At 35.7% G+C, this 17,688-nt stretch overlaps 2 protein-coding genes across 2 annotated transcripts in view; both read right to left on the bottom strand.

Moving 5' to 3' along the window:
• Window positions 1–6,949, bottom strand: part of F13B (coagulation factor XIII B chain) — a 36,975-nt gene extending 30,026 nt beyond the window's left edge. Inside the window, exons 1-7 of the mRNA XM_076338276.1 lie at window positions 6,869–6,949; window positions 4,928–5,128; window positions 4,229–4,414; window positions 3,141–3,317; window positions 2,814–2,990; window positions 942–1,121; window positions 511–597 (exon numbers count right to left, since the gene is read on the bottom strand). Coding sequence (XP_076194391.1) covers window positions 511–597; window positions 942–1,121; window positions 2,814–2,990; window positions 3,141–3,317; window positions 4,229–4,414; window positions 4,928–5,128; window positions 6,869–6,938 — 1,078 coding nt within the window. The 5' untranslated portion in view covers window positions 6,939–6,949. The remainder of the gene's footprint in view (window positions 1–510; window positions 598–941; window positions 1,122–2,813; window positions 2,991–3,140; window positions 3,318–4,228; window positions 4,415–4,927; window positions 5,129–6,868) is intronic.
• A 1,194-nt stretch (window positions 6,950–8,143) lies between these two features.
• The window catches only part of ASPM (assembly factor for spindle microtubules), a 31,065-nt gene continuing 21,520 nt past the window's right edge, over window positions 8,144–17,688 (bottom strand). The window contains exons 19-29 of the mRNA XM_076337996.1: window positions 17,088–17,237; window positions 16,605–16,771; window positions 15,534–15,693; window positions 14,794–15,003; window positions 14,124–14,273; window positions 12,075–12,266; window positions 11,435–11,627; window positions 10,790–10,944; window positions 9,710–9,886; window positions 8,543–8,715; window positions 8,144–8,463 (exon numbers count right to left, since the gene is read on the bottom strand). Coding sequence (XP_076194111.1) covers window positions 8,358–8,463; window positions 8,543–8,715; window positions 9,710–9,886; window positions 10,790–10,944; window positions 11,435–11,627; window positions 12,075–12,266; window positions 14,124–14,273; window positions 14,794–15,003; window positions 15,534–15,693; window positions 16,605–16,771; window positions 17,088–17,237 — 1,833 coding nt within the window. The 3' untranslated portion in view covers window positions 8,144–8,357. The remainder of the gene's footprint in view (window positions 8,464–8,542; window positions 8,716–9,709; window positions 9,887–10,789; window positions 10,945–11,434; window positions 11,628–12,074; window positions 12,267–14,123; window positions 14,274–14,793; window positions 15,004–15,533; window positions 15,694–16,604; window positions 16,772–17,087; window positions 17,238–17,688) is intronic.

Below are 17,688 nucleotides of genomic sequence, written 5' to 3'. Positions count from 1 at the left end.
CTATTTCCCTCTACAATCCTCATCTATGTCCACTCTTGACTCTTGCTGATTTACACTCACTATAGATGAGTTCTTTTTCTGTGATGAGACCGTCTTTATTTGTTGCTTGAAACGCTTAGCCCATGTGTGGTTCAAAATAGACAAAAGAAACCTCACTGGAACTATTAAATCAAAGGGTCAGCAAAATACTCATGAATTTACATGTTCAGACAACATTAACAGAAGGGGTACAAAATGACTGAAGGTAAATGCTAACGTATGAAATAAAATTACAAATACAGTACAGGCTTATATGTGTAGTTTATAATCACTAGAAATAAGCAACAATGGCCTTTCATTCATTCATTCAGACTCCTACATTGACATCTGTAGTACATGCAAACATTTTCAAGAGCAAGGGAACTGTACTATAGCAAAAGAGTAGTAAGAGTAGTCATAAAATGCCTATAACAGCATCGGAGAGTATTGAAGTCCCTTTTAAATAGAAAAGCAATGTTCACCTACTCATACCTTCATTGCGATATGTTTTGCTTGCCCTTACTGCTGCATCTGTCTCGAGCGACGGTAGTGTCTCAGATTCCCATTTATTCATAGTTCCTATAACCATAGCAGAAACCTAGAACCAGTTTTCTCAGAAATAACTCATTTTCAAATACCAAAACAGACAGACACTGATGCATTGTAAGATGTAATAAAAAACAATATTCCAGGGGAGAACTGCATCACAGGGATGTCAGTTGAATTCACCTAGCTCATCCTTTCTCTTTAATCTGCGAACAATGGATTGTCTGCAAATTATGCAGCACTTTACCTCTCAAGCATTTTAACAGAGGAGGACATAAACAGTTTTGCAGATATGGAAACTGAGGTTCTCCAGAAAATTAAGGCATTGTTTGAAGAATTGTTTCTGTTCAGTTGTCAGTCTTCACAAAAGTACTAACCAATACAAATAGGGGGTGATGTCCATTTTCCTTTTTCACATTGGATTTCCTCAGATCCTCTTATTTCAAAGGTATTTTGACACTGTATATGAACTTTGTCTCCATTATGATATGTTCTTCTAACTGTGATGATATGGGTATGAGGAGGAAGTGGTGGTGGAGGACATTTATTTTTTACATCTGAAAATAAAAAATGCATATTGTTTTCTCACTAATCAAAACCATGTATACAAATAATTTTACTATACAGCATGCAAGCCTATCACTCAAAAGACGTTTTTGGTTGATCCAGAGTAATTGCTTACTCCCATTTTCTTAACAAAATGGGAGACCAGAACAAAAAAGTGATTTTACATTCAACAAATATAAAATAGAGGTATTATGTTATTGCACTGCTATAAACAAATTTGTAATTTCTCCACATAGACTCAATAAAATGTTCTTTAAAGGACTTTAGGAAATAGAGATTTCCTGTATGCTCCATTGATATAATGTATAAAGGAGCTTATGTATTAATTCTAATGCTACAGAAGCAGCAACAGTCATAGCCCATTTCCTATCCCCAAATTAAGTTCATGATTACTGTATCCTCAAAACTAGATTTAGGCCATGTTTTCATTCTCCTGAACACTCCACCTTCTCTGCGCTTGCTCAAGAAAAATTCCTGCTGTGTCATCAGAATGAATAGAGGGCTGGGGTCCTAACACATGCCATTTAACTGAGAGATTCTAGTGCATTTTAAATGCTAGTGTATCTTCTAGGAAAGGAAGATGAATTTCATCTTTGTACTCAATCACACAGTCTTCTACAAGATTAGCCATAAAGGAATTACACAACACTAATTTTACCCAAAACTGTGCTTAACACATCTATATTTTTTTAAAGGTTAAATATAATTTTTTTTAATCTCAAGCACCACCCACACAACAATTATTAAATTTGCTTTAGAAAACATACTTCATGGGAAAAATTCCTGTAAAATATATTAGAAAAGAATACCATAGATTTAGCTTAAACCAATAAAAAAAGATTGATTGTCCCATCTTTTCTCATCAACACCTGGCATCCCTTGTATATAAAGCAGAGAATTTGTTACCATGAGGCAGCGAGATCTCCTAGAGCTCAGAAGTAATCCTCATAAAGGGGACAATATCCAGATAAGACAATGACCCACAACTATCAAGGTTTAGTGAACAATATTATAAATTATCAGCTAGCTTAAGTGTTGATTTGTACTGTTTTCTGCTGTATACTATATCTCATCTGGTTTGCTAGACCTTTCATTCTTTTGAAAGTTTATTTTCTGAGAATCTCCATTATCCCCCACTGATAGAAATTGCTAAAGGTGTGTTTCTGTCCGCAGGGTAATCCTTCTAGTTAATTCTGTTGAAAACTTATACAGTTTGGTGAGGCTGTAAAACTTGGCAAAGTACCACAATCCCCAAGCTCTGGAGGAACTTGTTACAAATTTTATTCTTAATGTCTCTCAGGAGGCATGTTCTCACCTCACAAGGCGGGATTAAACATGATTGATTAAACCTTCATGTAATCTGAACATGGTTTAACTTGAGCTTCAGAGGCTGAACAACTTCCCTGTAATTGTTGATTCCTGCTTCTCCAGGATTCAGAGAAACAACAGCAAGAGACAGCATCTGCTCTGTTGTTAGAGACCACTGAAAACTAATTCCAATTATCATTGCCTGCCTCCCTGCTACCTTGGCTCCATGCCTTTCAGCTACCACTTGATTTCTATTTAGGCTGTGAACTGGTACAAAAACCATATTTTTATTTTGTATTCATAAAGCTTTTGTGAAAGAAGGTGCTAGTATTTCACTAAGAATTTGACATAGTAAAACTGTAAAAATAAGGTACCTTCACACACTGGAGGGTCTGGATGCCATCCAAAATAATAACATTGAATTAGGTCAAATTCACTGATGGAGTAATTTTCCTCACAGAAAAAGTGAACTACATCTCCCTCTTCATAGATTTTCTTCACAGGATAGAAACCTCCATGTGCTATTGCACTCAAAGAGGAGCAAGTTATTTCTAGGAAGAAAACACACAGCAGTGAAAACCAGTTGAGGAAGGCTTCCACCCACCCCCAACAGCTTATAAAACAAGCCTTTTTGTCAATTTTTGTTCGTTTGTAGAATAAATCATGTTTCAAGCAGAATTATTTTCCAGCCCATTACATACTAGTGCAGTTTGGAGTAAGGGACCACCCATGTGTTAGACACACTGCTTCTTCTGTAGTGTTTCCTCCTGTGGTACGATATCCCTCATCACATTTGTATAGCAGTGTTTCATTCAACTGAAGCTCTTGTTGTGCTGTGAAGTAGCTGCCATGATGTAAATTGGGTACTTGACACAACTCTTAAATAAATAAAGCATATGCATGATATTAGTTGGAGCGGGTCCAGAAGAGGGCCACAAAAATGATCAGGGGGATGGAACACCTCTCCTATGAAGAAAGACAGAGAGTTGGGGTTGGTCAGCCTGGAGAAGAGAAGGCTTCGGGGAGACCTTCTTGCGGCCTAATCAGTACTTAAAGGGGGCTTATAAAAAAGACGTCGGCAGACTTTTTAGCAGGGCCTGTTGCGACAGGACAAGGGGGAATGGCTTCCAACTAAAGGGGGGGGATTTAGACTAGATATAAGGAAGACATTTTTTACGCTGGGGGTGGTGAAGCACTGGCACAGGTTGCCCAGAGAGGTGGTGGACGCCCCATCCCTGGAAACATTCCAGGCCAGGTTGGATGGGGCTCTGAGCATCCTGATCTAGTTGAAGATGTCCCTGCCCACGGCAGGGGGGTTGGACTAGATGACCTTGAGAGGTCCCTTCCAACCCAAACTGTTCTATGATTCTATGAATTGCTCTTTTCATTTCAAGTTATTAATCTAAAATTTTCCTTACATACACCTTAAAAGTGGTCATATACAAGGCAAAATTCTTTGCAAATAATGAATAATTAAGAATGCAGTAGCTTACACAAGCTTTCCAGTTGTCATTTGGGAAGAAAGTTTGGGTGACAATGGATTTATTTGAAACAATGCAATTTCATCTATACTGATTCCTTCTACGTGTAATTTTATCTACACATTTTCACAAAACTAGCAGCATGTGAAATCCAACAACTTCTTCCCATGAGGTACAGCTGAGAACCTACTTTAGGAGTACTCAGATGATAACCTAACATAGGCAGTTTGGCCTTATAGGTACAGCAAGGACAGCAGAATCATACACATATAAAACAGATTATAAAGGAGAAAAATGCAGAATCCTACCAAATTTTTTAGTACAGCTTGGCTGGGAGGACCATCCTTCTGGCCAACATTGTACTGTATCTTCAGTACCACCGCTTGGAGTGTGGTAGCCTGGATTACATTTGTATTGCAGTTTCTCATGTATTTTGAAGTACATTTCTGTACCATAAAAGCAGCCATTTTCCAGAAGAGGCTTGTTACATTTTTCTAATGAAAGGAGACAGCTTGGTTAGAAAGAAAGAATTAATGCAATATTTTTGTTCTCTGATAAGCAAGAGAAGGGGGTTTTTAGCTATCCTGATCTAATCTTTTTTTCTTGACCTATTGAAGAAACTCTACCACAATCATCAAACAATACATGAAACTGATGGTAATAACATGGAACACAACCACCAAGGAATCTCGAGCTAGGGAGGCTCTAGAGGATATACATCTGAGGGGAAACTATCTATTAGTTTTCCCAAAATAAGGAAACTGGGCAGCATTCTTGGCATTCTTATAAAAACATATATGGTAAAAGCCCTTAAAATATTTATTATTGTAAAACATTCCATATATAAACATATGTAGTTTGTATACATAAAGGATTGATTTCACCTTGTTGTCCTAACTTATACATTTTATCCTACCTGTTATGCAGCTTCTGCTCCTGTATGTTCAAGGAAATCCAGCTAGAAAAGTTTCCTGCTAGAAGCGATGATATTAATAAAGCTAACTCACTGTAGCATTGTGGCACTGGAGACCATCCTTTTGCTGTACAAGTCATTCTTCCATCTTGATTCCCAGTTTCAGTTGTATAACCAACCATACAAGAATAGGAAAGTTTTTTTGCCTTACGCATAGGGAAATAGTAACTTTTGAAATTATAATAGTACTGGGCAATCTTTCCATTTTCTATGTGTGGCAAATCACAAGGTTTATCTGCAAAAAGATAAATATATTTCTCACTAAAAATCTCAGCCCAGATATGAACTTTTTTAATATTAATTATTTAGTATCAGTTGGATTGATTCAGGCTTCCAAACAAGGTGAATGAAATTCTGAATACTTATAAGCATGAAGGGTCTTACAAGACTCACTGAAATTAAGATATATTACAATTATATCAGCTTTTGTTCTTTAGGTTCACAGGAATATCAGCTGTAGAATGAAACTTTCTAATGTGAACTGGGCAAAACTGATGCAGGACACATTTATTTGACTCTTTATTTAGCCCAGAAGATGTAAGCATGAGCACCCTTTGCTGCATAAACATACTGATACCTGCTCTAAAATCCAGCAGCAACAGTGTCAAGATTAGCTATGCCATAGCTCCTCAATTCAGCAAATGTTATCAGAACAGTATAACAAACTGCCAGGAGGCAATATAGGAGTTAAACTTGCTGAAGAAAGGGAATTTAAGAGCAGAGTGAATAGAAAAGAAAATGGAGGTTAAGGAAAGAACAAGCAGAACAGCAATTTAAAAAAACGGTAATAAGAGAAAACCTTGAAAAGAAGTTGTACTGAATATGACATTAAGTTATTAAAAAAAAAAGCAATACTTGTTTGGATTTCTTATAAAATTATCATTTGGGTCTCAAATTCTCTCCATGGCATTACAAGGCAACGTAACCTGAGGAATCAAGTTTTAAAAACTGAATCACCACCTATGAATCTCATTATAATTGGGCAGAATTTTCCCACAAGTTGGTACAGCTGCATTCACCCTACAGATATTAGAACCAAAATAACAAACTATTGCTCCTTCACTCAATAACATCACTAGAAATTACTGCATTTACTAGAATTTTCTGCAAATTTAGTATTTTTACTAAATAGAAAGTGCCACGACAATTTTTTTTAATAATTCCCTTCTTCACACAGCCACTGTATCACATCTAAATTAAAAAAAAAAAACAAAACACAACCAAAAACCACACACACAAAAAAACAACTGAGGGTAAGATTTCTAAGTAATTAAAAGACAGAAACGGTTGCTACCTACATACCTTTTGTTTGTCTTTCCAAAGGGTATCAGTGTAATTTCAATGGCTTTGCATAAGGAAAAATCTCTAGTAAGGACAGATTGTTGCAACAAATATGTTGGAGTTAAATATACATTAGCAGATACAAAATGAAATGCAAAAAAAAGACACCTTTTCAATTAATGGAGGTGTACCCTCATATACAGTCCACAGCTTTGTGAACTTGCAGTTCAAGTGCTGTGTAAACTATATAAACCCAGGAATTTTAAAGCAATACTGAAAATAGGGATAGGAAACATGGAACCACCCCAGACTAGCTTCTGCAGGTTCCATTTAACTTCCACTCTTTTGCTTTGTGGTAAGCCAAAACACTTCAATCACCAAGACACTTCAATATATAAAATATTTTAATAGTACAAAAATTCAATTTCTATAAGTGACTCAAATACATTTCAAAAGAAACTTTTTCTGAATAAAAGTCTGAACCTTCCAATATTACAGCTTTGAAGCTTAGATATGAATCTGTAGCCCTGAGCTACAGAGACAGTTGAATCACAATCATCAGCCATCTCACAACAAAGTTATATTTAAAAAGCAGCATTTACTCTTGGTAAAGATATGAAAGACTTAAGCTACCTTAGACTGCATGTTCTAGATTCAATGTACATTTATTAACAATAGAATTCACTGTATTTACCTTCTGCAAAGAGTTTGCCTGAATACATCATAACTAGGAAGAAAAAACAGCTTTTAAATCGCATCTTCATTACTATCTCCACCAACAGTTTCCACCACCTGTGAAAACTCCCTAAGTATTACTTTTGTAAATAATTAACTGGATTTTCAAAGGTATTCACAAATGCCTTAGTGTCCACGGTATTTTGCAACAAGTTATTTCACTGAAAACACTCTCTTCATTTATTTTAGTTCTCACCAGACTTGCAGAATTCAACTTCCATTTGGCATACTTCACATCAGTAAAGACGACAGAATTTATCATTTTACACTGAAACCAGACAACAAGCTTATGGAACAATTTAAACTAATTGAATACTGTTCCCCTCAGAAGTTCCAAGTTTAAAGGGCATTCTGTTATCAGATTATTTACCTTGGCTGAAATAAGAGGAAATAGAAAATTCTCCCCTCCTCCAGCCTACCCCCATATAACCAGTCAGTTGCATCGTATATATTATTCATTCTGGAGGCTCTTACATTAAGAACATAGCCACTATTATCTGTCTGTTGGGTTTTGTTGTATACAGCTAGCCCCTTCTGAATCTTTTTGTAAACAAACAAACAAAAAAAATAGAACCTCATTTACAATGCGTTATCACCTAATTGACTAATGGCTACCAGTTGATTTAGCATCACATTCCACCCTTGGGAGGCATAATCTTTAAATTTGGGCAAGGGAGGGTATAATTCTACAGTTTTCGTTTTCTTGGCCTTGCTCTAAGAAAACGCAATTCCAAGGCCAAGAGAACAGAATTTAAGGGAGATGCTGTGATGAACACCATCTATTCAGCCAGATGAGATGCATGCTTGTATGTACTGCTCACTTGATAGGAAGGAAAGCACTCACAAATCATCTCCCTTAAAATATCAGGTCAGAATTTCTAAATTCACACTTACAACCTCCCGTTGTTCCATCATAATCTTGTAGTGCTTAAAAAAAAAAAAAAAGGGAATTATAAAAAAAAAGTTTCCTACAGCCACACATGATCCCTAAAACCTTATAGAAAGTAAACTCAAGCTCCCCCAAAACAGTAGCCAGTTTTGAAATCCACAGACTATGCCTCCCTTCCTACCTATACCTCTCCAGATCAGACAAGCCAGCATAACTGTCCCACACAAACAACTGTTTTTAATAGCATTCTACAATATTTAATCAGAGTGAGGAATACCATGCTATTTGTAAGATTCACAGTTGTGTAATAACAATAACATTACCACACTAGTGAAATTTCCAGGGCTTATGATTTTATTGTACAATTGCTTTTGGTAGTAGTACAAAATAGGATTTCAAAAGCTGTATACACAACACAAAAAAGTCACAGAAATGTTAATTGCAATTTGAAAAACATTTTCAAGGGTAGCTTGACACTTAATTGCTTTCTTTCAAAATCATTTAGGTGTCTAATACATACATGCTGTACAAATACATTTTCATATACATCATTTACATTTCAGTAGCAGGCAATACCAAGTGTATCCATCACCATCAGAATTGCTTGCAGAGGATCCACAATTTCTTGCATGTTATCTTTCCTCAAAACCCAGTCTGGTTTAATTCTGTGAAAATATTAGTGGCTTGTCATTAAAATATTATATTGCCACAGCAAAAACAGCAGACTAATTTTTAAGCTCTTACCTTGAAACTGTTTTTATTCTTAGAGGAGTTACTGGAACAAAGGAAGTTCCACTTAAGAAAGTATTTGTTTTCTGCTTCACAACTGTTCTCTCTGCATCCATTTTGTGTTTATGAGCTGTAAGTTTATATAGACTTTGAATGCAAGTAACAGCTCTTGGTAGGCTTCGGATTTCCTGAGAAAAGGTGAGAATAGTACACAGTTAATACTACAAGTTCGAAAACAACTTAACAAATCAAGAAATCTGTTTTATTCAATGAAAACTGCATGTTTATAATTTAAGCTGAATTTCTACCCACAAGTACAGTGAAACCATTTTAAAGCCAGCACACCTACAAGTCAGTGGTCTAATGCTTTCAAAATACTTAACAACTGGTATGTGACTTGAGATCTCAGAAAACTCAAGCTCTTACAAGTCAGATTTTACTAATTTCTCATTAAAACCAATTTTTACATATGTCATTAGCATATGCCTTCATTAACTGGTACAGAGAGACAAATTAGTGTTTGTACCTGTCTTCATAGCAATGAAAGAATAATGCAATGGTCAGAAGTGACTGGATAACTTAAGTGCGTATATCTGATGGATAAGCAGCTAGTGAATTTATAGCATAGAACCCAGACTACCCTAATAACCTTATTAGGGATTCTAGCAATAGGCATGAACAAAGGAAATTTCTTTCAGAAACAGGCTATATCTCTGTTACAATAGAGTATGTCAACACAAAGTCATGGACAATTATACTGCCAGTTGTTACTGACAATAAAGATCTTAACTTTATCTGAAAAGCAAAAATAAACTTTCAGAAATGGAATACAAGTTAATTAAGTGACAACTAAACTATATCTAATGCTAAGCAATTGATAGAAAGTCATCAAAACCCCGTGGAAAGTAGGGATGGCAATATCATAGTCTTGCAAGGATTGCAGGATCAGAACCTCAATATCTTATTGAATAGCTCTGGGTGACCAGTTCATACAAAGCACAAAGTCATGAGTGTTTTCACCATCTTGGAAATGCATTTTATTTTTTAAATCAGAGTTTAGTCATAATTAATACCACGGCCATAATAGGTAGGGTAGAGAGGGAGAGGAAAAAAAAAAAAATTACAAATTACACCAAAACATGCAAGAAAAGCATGTTAAAACCCAAAACATTTAAGTCTTACCAAAGCTCTTTTTGAGTCCTTTGAAAGGATGGCCAACAAACAGCAGGTCTTTGTGAAAATGCTTCCTCCTTTCTCTGAAATTTTGTCCCCAGCTTTCCCTCTGTACATTTGCAGTAGGTCTAGTAATGTATCTACAGAATTTTCTACTTCATAAACTGCTTGAGTAGTTCTTTCATACTGTTATACAAGAAAGAGACAAGAGCGTTTATACAGACAGATCTTTAAAATACCTTTCAGGTTAGAGGAAAAAGCAAAATCCATATTCTCTCCCCCTAGATTAAATTTATAGCTGATCTGGCATCCAAGCAATAAAAATCACTTCTGTATGTTATACCATTGTAACAGGTTACAAAAAGCTACCCTTTGTGCTTCCCCCCTTGTTTAGAAACCCATAGAATCTGATTTTACATTTAAAATAGAAGAATATATTAGAATAAGTTTAGAGAAATTAAAAAAATAAGTTTAGCATAAATGTTAAATTTTTTTCCTGAAATAAAAAGAATGGATATAAGATCAAAAACTATGTTTAGCAAATATTTTAAATTTCATGTAAAAAACCCTCTAGAATAATCAATCTGTACTCAATAACTACAGTACTGAAGCGGCTTTACGTATTTATGAAAATACTCAGTTCTCTTCTAAGAAATCAAAAAGTGTAAATATAGCCTATTCTATGACATGAATTTGGAAAAGTAGCCTGTCTTCTGGAACATACACATTTCTGCCTTAAAAAAAACTTCATAGCTTATCCGAACTACTACAGTTTTGCATTTCTATGGAATTTTATGCATTTCTACAGTTTCATGCAATACTTGGAATACCTTGCAATGTAATCAGTTAAAAGTAAAATTATTACCTTAAGCTCATGAAATCATTTTCTTTTGCCAAAAGGAAAATTAAATCATAATTATTACAAAGTAGATAATTGGTTTCAAAATAACACAGTTTAAAAAAAAGTTTCTTAATTTTTTCAAAGCTATTTTGTTGTTTCAAATTTATTCAGAAATTTTGTGGATAAATAAACACTACAGTGAAGTCATCTACAGCTTATAAACCTGCAAAAGAAAATATTAAAGTTACCTTTGAAACATTAAGTAGAACCTGAATTGAATATCTGATCACATCCATGCACGGAACACTCCGGTTGCAACTTCGGATCAGAACAAAAATAGCGAAGATTGCTCTGCTCTGGGCCATATTTTCGCAACAGAGCGGGGACAGCCTGGTAGCCACCTCTATGATAATTAAAGAAAAAAAAAAAAGAAAACTCTGAAGCTCAAGCAATTTAATTGCAAACCAGGGTTTTCTCTTATTTTTAAGCAGAAGTGCAAAGAAGTAAAACCCGAAATTATTGATTTAAAAACTATTGATTTAAAAATACTTGTTAATATTCCAGATTAAAAATTAACCAGACAAAACAATCCATAGAGAACTTATACTGATAGTAAATATAATTGACTTATGTAAAGCATAGCATTTACTAGGACTGCCAGGAAATCAGAGCAATCATATAGATTTCCTTTCTCTACATAACTGTTTTAATATTGTTCTTAAATCAATAATCTAATTTCAGTCTGGAAAAAAAAAAACATTATACTCTCTAACACGTTCACATTTTACAATCATATAGGAAGCCTAAATATCATTATGAACTCTTCTCAGCTGAAAAATTCCAGTTTCTATCATCCTGGAAATCTATCAGTTATAATAAAACAAAATACTGACCAAGATGCTTTAATGCTGCAAGAATGTAAGAGATATGTTTGTATTTTAGAAGGTAATCAATAGCAACTGCAGTTCTGTTGCACAATTTGTTTTCTTCTCTGCTCTTTTCATTAGCCTTTTCTAAACTGCGTCTTAAAGCTTTGGTTTTTGCTGTGTCATTGCTCTTTCTCCAAGAATATCCTCTCCACAATGCCTACAGAAAAAGAATTTCACAAAGAGAAAAAAGTTGTGAACAAGAGACAATAGAATAGAACTTTCATTACCCCTCTAAATCAATTTTACAGAAGTCTGACAAAGTATTTAACTACCTTGGTTATTAATTTTTAAGTAATTACCATTCAGTGTTTAATCTTCCAAATACTGGATTTTCGAGACAAAAGACGAACACGAACATGCATATACACTCCACACACACTCCCACATAAGTCACCTCAACCGGTATCTGCTTAAAATTACTTCATGATCTGTCTGCATTTAGCTTTGATGTCTAAACTGAAGCTGACTTGGCTTGCAATTTAACTGATAAATTCACCAACCAAAGTAAACATCTTTCCTCTCCCCAAAAACCCATGAGAAAAAAAGAAAATATAAAAATAAAATTAAAAAAAAAAATTGTAGTTTTCTTACAAGGGGTATTTACCTGGAGTTTTATTATTCCAACCACAAATTTTCTCCTACGTCTGCAGGCAAGGAATCTTCGTACATTTTGCTGGATTATGGTTGCTGCATCATTTCTGTGATTTAGCCAGCCTCGAATCACACGTTGTATTTGAATGATTCTTTGATAATCTCTTAGAAATCTCTTTTGTTGCATTTTTGCTCGGAACCATCTCTGTTTAAAATTAAAGCACCTTTCTATTTATTTATTTAAGACTTTTCCCATCTTAAACAAGCATTGATAAAAACTGAAGAACTATTTTAACATGAACTTTGACAGATACAGGCACTATGAACATCACTAGCATTCATATAACCACCATGACACAGCTCTGATTGGCCTTGGGGTAGCTGAAATGCAAGACTGCAAAATGAAATCTTAACTAGGAGCCATTAGGGAATTCTGTATAGAATAGAATATTTTATTTTCAGTTGGAAGGGACCTACAATGATCATCTAGTCCAACTGCCTGACTAATTCAGGGCTGACCAAAAGATAAAGCATGTTATTAAGGGCACTCTCCAAATGCCCTCCACTGACCGTCACGGGGCATCGACCACCTCTCCAGGAAGCCTGTTCCAGTGTTTGACTACCCTCTCGGTAAAGAAATGCTTCCTAATGTCCAGTTTAAGCCTCCTCTAGTGCAGCTTTGAACCATTCCCATGTGTCCTATTACTGGATACCAGGGATAAGAGATCAGCACCTCCTTCGCCCCTTCTCCTCCTCAGGAAACTGTAGAGAGCAATGAGGTCGCCCTTCAGCCTCCTTTTCTCCAAACTTGACAAACCCAAAGTCCTTAGCTGTTCCTCATAGGACATTCCTTCCAACCCTTTCACCAGCTTTGTTGCCCTCCTCTGGACGCATTCAAGGACCTTCTTAAATTGTGGGGTCCAGAACTGCACACAGTACTCCAGGTGAGGCTGCACCAGCGCTGAATACAGTGGGATAATCCCCTCTCTTGACCAGCTGTTTTTGCTGTGTTTGATGCACCCCAGGATGCAGTTTGCCCTCTTGGCTGCCAGGGCACCCTGCTGACTCCTATTGAGCCTGCTGCCAACCAGCACGCCCAGACCCCTTTCTGCAGGGCTGCTCTCCAGCCACTCCTCTCCCAATTTATACTTGGGCCTCACATTACTCCATCCTAGGAGTTTTCTTTCTCTCGGCTGGCTTTTAAGGAGACCCACGACTCCACTTTTCTCGTTTCCCAGCTCTGTTTCTTCCCCTCTATATACAGAGAAGGGAGACAGGGTACTGCATGCCAAACCTGAGCAAAAAAAAAAACACACCTCTTCCACCCACTGGCTCTTGCCTTAAGGGGAAAATATACATTATGGGGAGAGAGAACAGATTTGTATAAATGGAGGAGTAGTAGGGCAAAGTTTGCCATAATATCCTTGACTAGAGAACAGCTATTTCAGGGTTCCCATTTCAGCCTCTCCATTTATCTAATGCTGACCTTCCATTATTGGGACTAAGCTAATGGTCAGTTTGGAGACCTGAAGATAATTTTTACTATTAGTCAGTGCTACAATACAGACCTGATTTTTGATCTTGCTTTTACAGAAGTAAAACGTGTTTATATAAAAAATGCTGCAACTTAGACAGGTTCTGGTACCACTGGCAAGTTAGAGACATCCAACCAAATAAATCACTGTATCCCAGCAGATTGTTCGTGTAAGGAGATGCTCTTCATTTCACAAGACTTACAGGTTGTCATGTCTGAACTTTCCTACTTCCAGTAGGATGTAAAGAAATAGGCTAAGACAACACTTAGATTCCTTTAGCAAGCTTGAGGGTCTGAAGGAAACAAACTTCCCCATCCATCCTCAGCTTTAAAGTGCTTAAACCTCCAGAGCCTGCTGAGATCCACTCTATTATGCTTAGCCGGGTATAAGCAGCGTTATTTAATAAATCATAGCCTCCATAATTTAGCTTTATTTTCCTATGTGAAGGAACTACAGTGTCTTAGTGCTACATCTTAGCTAACAGAAATGAGACTATGTTACACAAAATCATTTGTCCTTAGACTAACCTGTATTATAAGAACAGACGAGATCTGTTTTTGTGCAAGTTTTAAGATGAGGTGAATCCTATACGCCCTTTGAATTTTAATTGCAGAGATATGACAATATGCAGCTGCTGTAAAATAAAGTAGTCTCTTCTTTTGTTTCTGTTCTGAAATCTGTAGAGGAAAACAAAACAAGGAACATCATTAATTTTCACACTCAGAGGTAGCTGATCGTCTATGCAAAGACCATAGTACACAGCAAAATACTATTAGATGCTGAAGAATCGCCTCAGAAGTCATTATCTCAGAACTTTCTTTAGTACTAGATCTCTCTAATTTAAACAGTAACACAGAGAAGTGATTTTAAGCAACAACATTAATATATAGCAGAGAACAATTTCATTGTAAGCATGTGTGTGCAGAAGTATCAGTTATAGGTAAGCCACAAAGATCTCAGAAGCTAAAAAACACCCAACAATGAAAACCTAATTTTAGTACTAAAGGATTGTGAGAAATTGTGTCAGACTGCATTCTGATCTATTCTGACCCACCCAATTCTCAAAGCAGTCAACAAGGATTTGAGTTCAACATCAAGTGATCAGGTTTTCCTTTTCTTGCCAGTCAGAATTAACGCTAAAACTGCTCTAGAGATGCTTTATGTCAAAAGTATAGCTTTAATTTGAAGTATACCAACCTTTTTTCTGACTAAATAACCCCGTATAAATGCTTGCAGTTTAATGACAGCTCTTCTAGTTTTGTTGTATTTCATAAATTGAAGCCTGCCTTCCTGCCAAGCCCTCAGATGTTTTTGGATAATTACAGCAGCAGCTTTTTGTTGAACAAGTTTCCTTCTTGCCTTGAAATCTCTGTATGCTTTTTGGATCAAAGATGCAGCTTGAAGCTTCTGAAAAAGATTTTAAAGAATGCATTGATAATTAAACTTTTGTTCGTTCCTGTCACGATCAATATACACTTATATTTTAGTTCTAGATTTTTTTTTTCCCCATCATAAGAAAAAGAACAAAAATAAAATAGGAAATACAAACTCATGCAGTACTAGTCTATATAAAAATGCACTTTCACAATTTGGAAGGTCTTTTCCCTTACCTAAATGGGGTCAAAATATGGGCAATTTAACTTAATCCTTTGTAAGAAATAAAGCCAGCAGAAAATTTTACATTTTATCTTGTTATCAGTACAGACAGGAGTAATTCAACAATTGGAACTGTTCGAAAACAAGAATCAAGCTCATTGCTCAAAGCAAAAAGGAAATTTAATATTTTGAAGATTGAACAGTTTTGATTTGAACAGTCTTTGTTCTAGCCCCACCTTTTTTCTTTTCTATACTTCTGCATATCAACGATGAAAATCACTCAAATACATTGAAAACTTTTAATACAACCATGACATAGCAGAGTGCAAGTGAAAACATACCTTTCTTAAAAGTCTTCTAGCCCTGTACCGTCTATATGCCAACTGAATCTTAACTGCAGCATTCTTAGTTGCCAGAAACTGATGTTGAATCATCCGTGCAGTAAGGGTTGCTCTCCATCTTCTTTGAATGGTAAGTGCACAGAACTTCATTTTCAAAAACCTAACATGAAAACGCATTTTAGTTTTTTTCCAAAAGTTGAGAACACTTGCATTTTTAAAGTAAGAAAACAGTGAAGGTTTACAAAATTATTGAGATAGATATTGTGAAAGCAGAGCTGTTATCAACCAAATCTTAGAACACTAGAAAAAGGGGATAGACAGCAATGTTGACAGAAAGACTAGTTTAAAATAGAAGATACTTTCTGTTTTCTCACAGTAGGTACTTCCAGAACTTGCTGCCAAAGGAGGCTGGGGAGGGAAACAGCCGTTTAAAAGGCATTAGACAAATTGACATACAACAGGTCCATAAAAGGATAATAAAGGGAATAGGCAAGGGTGTAAGTTCTAGCATCCATAATCTAACAAGCATGGATGCTGAGGAAGGACCTTAGAAAGTGGTCAGGTTAATGTACTATCCCTAAACAGCATCTTCTTAATGAGATGAGCTATCAGGCTGATCTAGTAGAGCATTTAGTGTAAAACTGTCTCACAGCAAAATAAACACAAACTAGTTTAACTATTCCATTATGCATTATAACAAAATAGCTTTTCATCCTATTAGTTTTATACTGGAATTTTAACAATATCCAGAACATCCTTCCTGTAAAAAAAGATAAGTGAAAGAAAAAGAGAAAAAAAGATCAAGGCCTACTCTTTCTAGATCCCCAATAGGCAAAATTTAAGTTTGTGAGGTAGCTTCCAGTCCAGAAAAATATTTAAACATAAGAAAAATCTTGATGCAGGTGGGATTATTCTTTTGCACAACAGGGTTATGTTCATGCATGTTATATACATGCTGCAGGATCAGAGCCTGAGAATCGATAGGTATTTGCCAGAGGGCAAAGCAGTACTAAATAATTATATAATAAAAGCTTTGAGAAGTACAGAAATTTATATAAAATTTAGTATTACCGGGTCCGCTGCTGTTTTGTTTTGAAGTGACTCTGAATAACACGTATAGCTTTTACGACAGATGCATATTCCTTTTGTGCTCTGCAGCCTCGAAACCAGGCTTGAATTACTTGTGCTGCTCTCATTTTGTTAACCCACTGCCTGGCTTTATATCCTCTATACAATGCCTATTAAATACATAAAAAGAAAAAAAATTCAAAACTCGATTTTTTTGTTTGTTTGTTTAATGGAACAAACAAAATTAAAAGCAAAAAAAGTCATGTTAGCATGAAAGGCTTTTAGGATTCCTATCTCTACAGAACTACAAATATTTAATTTCTCACATCTAGAAAATGTTTTCTAAAGCAAGTGAAATGCATTCCGGGAAATATCACAAACACCACTCTCTTTAATGTCTGTAAAAATAATTATGTCATGAAGAAACAAATACAAGAAAGATTAAAAAACCCCCCCAAAAACCCAAAAACCACCTTCTAGGATTACCTGAATTCTAATGGCAGCTCTTTTCATTTGATGGTATCTTTGTTGTTCAATATTTCGCATCTGATGGGCTCTGTAGTGCTGCTGTATTAATAGAGCAGAAAACTTGCACTGAAGGTATTTCTGTCTCTGAATAAATCCACGGAAAAATGCCTTAAAAGAAAAAGATATAATCTTGGAATATTCCACCACTTGCATGGTATTGACTGGGGAGATATTTGCATATTTTTAAGTACAGCTGTACTCGCTGGCTTGTTAGAAAAACAACAATGTAAGTAAATATATTTCTAATTTCCCAATTAATTCTTTTTTCCTACCTTTTAAGCAAAGTAAGCATACTTACATTGTTCAGGATATATAAATTAAACATTCAGAAAATAACTAAGAAGCTGCTGCTTCCCCCCCAAAAAATGGAGGTGAGGAAGGCACACCTGTTTTCTTATCTGTTAAGTAGAACATGTGATCTCCAACAAGATAGTAATAGCAACCTAAGAAATTATTATGAGAGATTATTTATTTCCCTTTTTCCCCTGATTTGGGGGGGAAAAAAACCCATCCTTTCATTCCAATAATACCCTGAAGAGAAACCCCTTCCCTTAGTTAT

The sequence above is a fragment of the Aptenodytes patagonicus genome, chromosome 5 (genome assembly GCF_965638725.1).
Source record: "Aptenodytes patagonicus chromosome 5, bAptPat1.pri.cur, whole genome shotgun sequence".
NCBI lineage: Eukaryota > Metazoa > Chordata > Aves > Sphenisciformes > Spheniscidae > Aptenodytes > Aptenodytes patagonicus.
The sequence above is the reverse complement of the archived record's forward strand: the minus strand, read 5'-3'. Positions and strand labels throughout refer to the sequence as shown.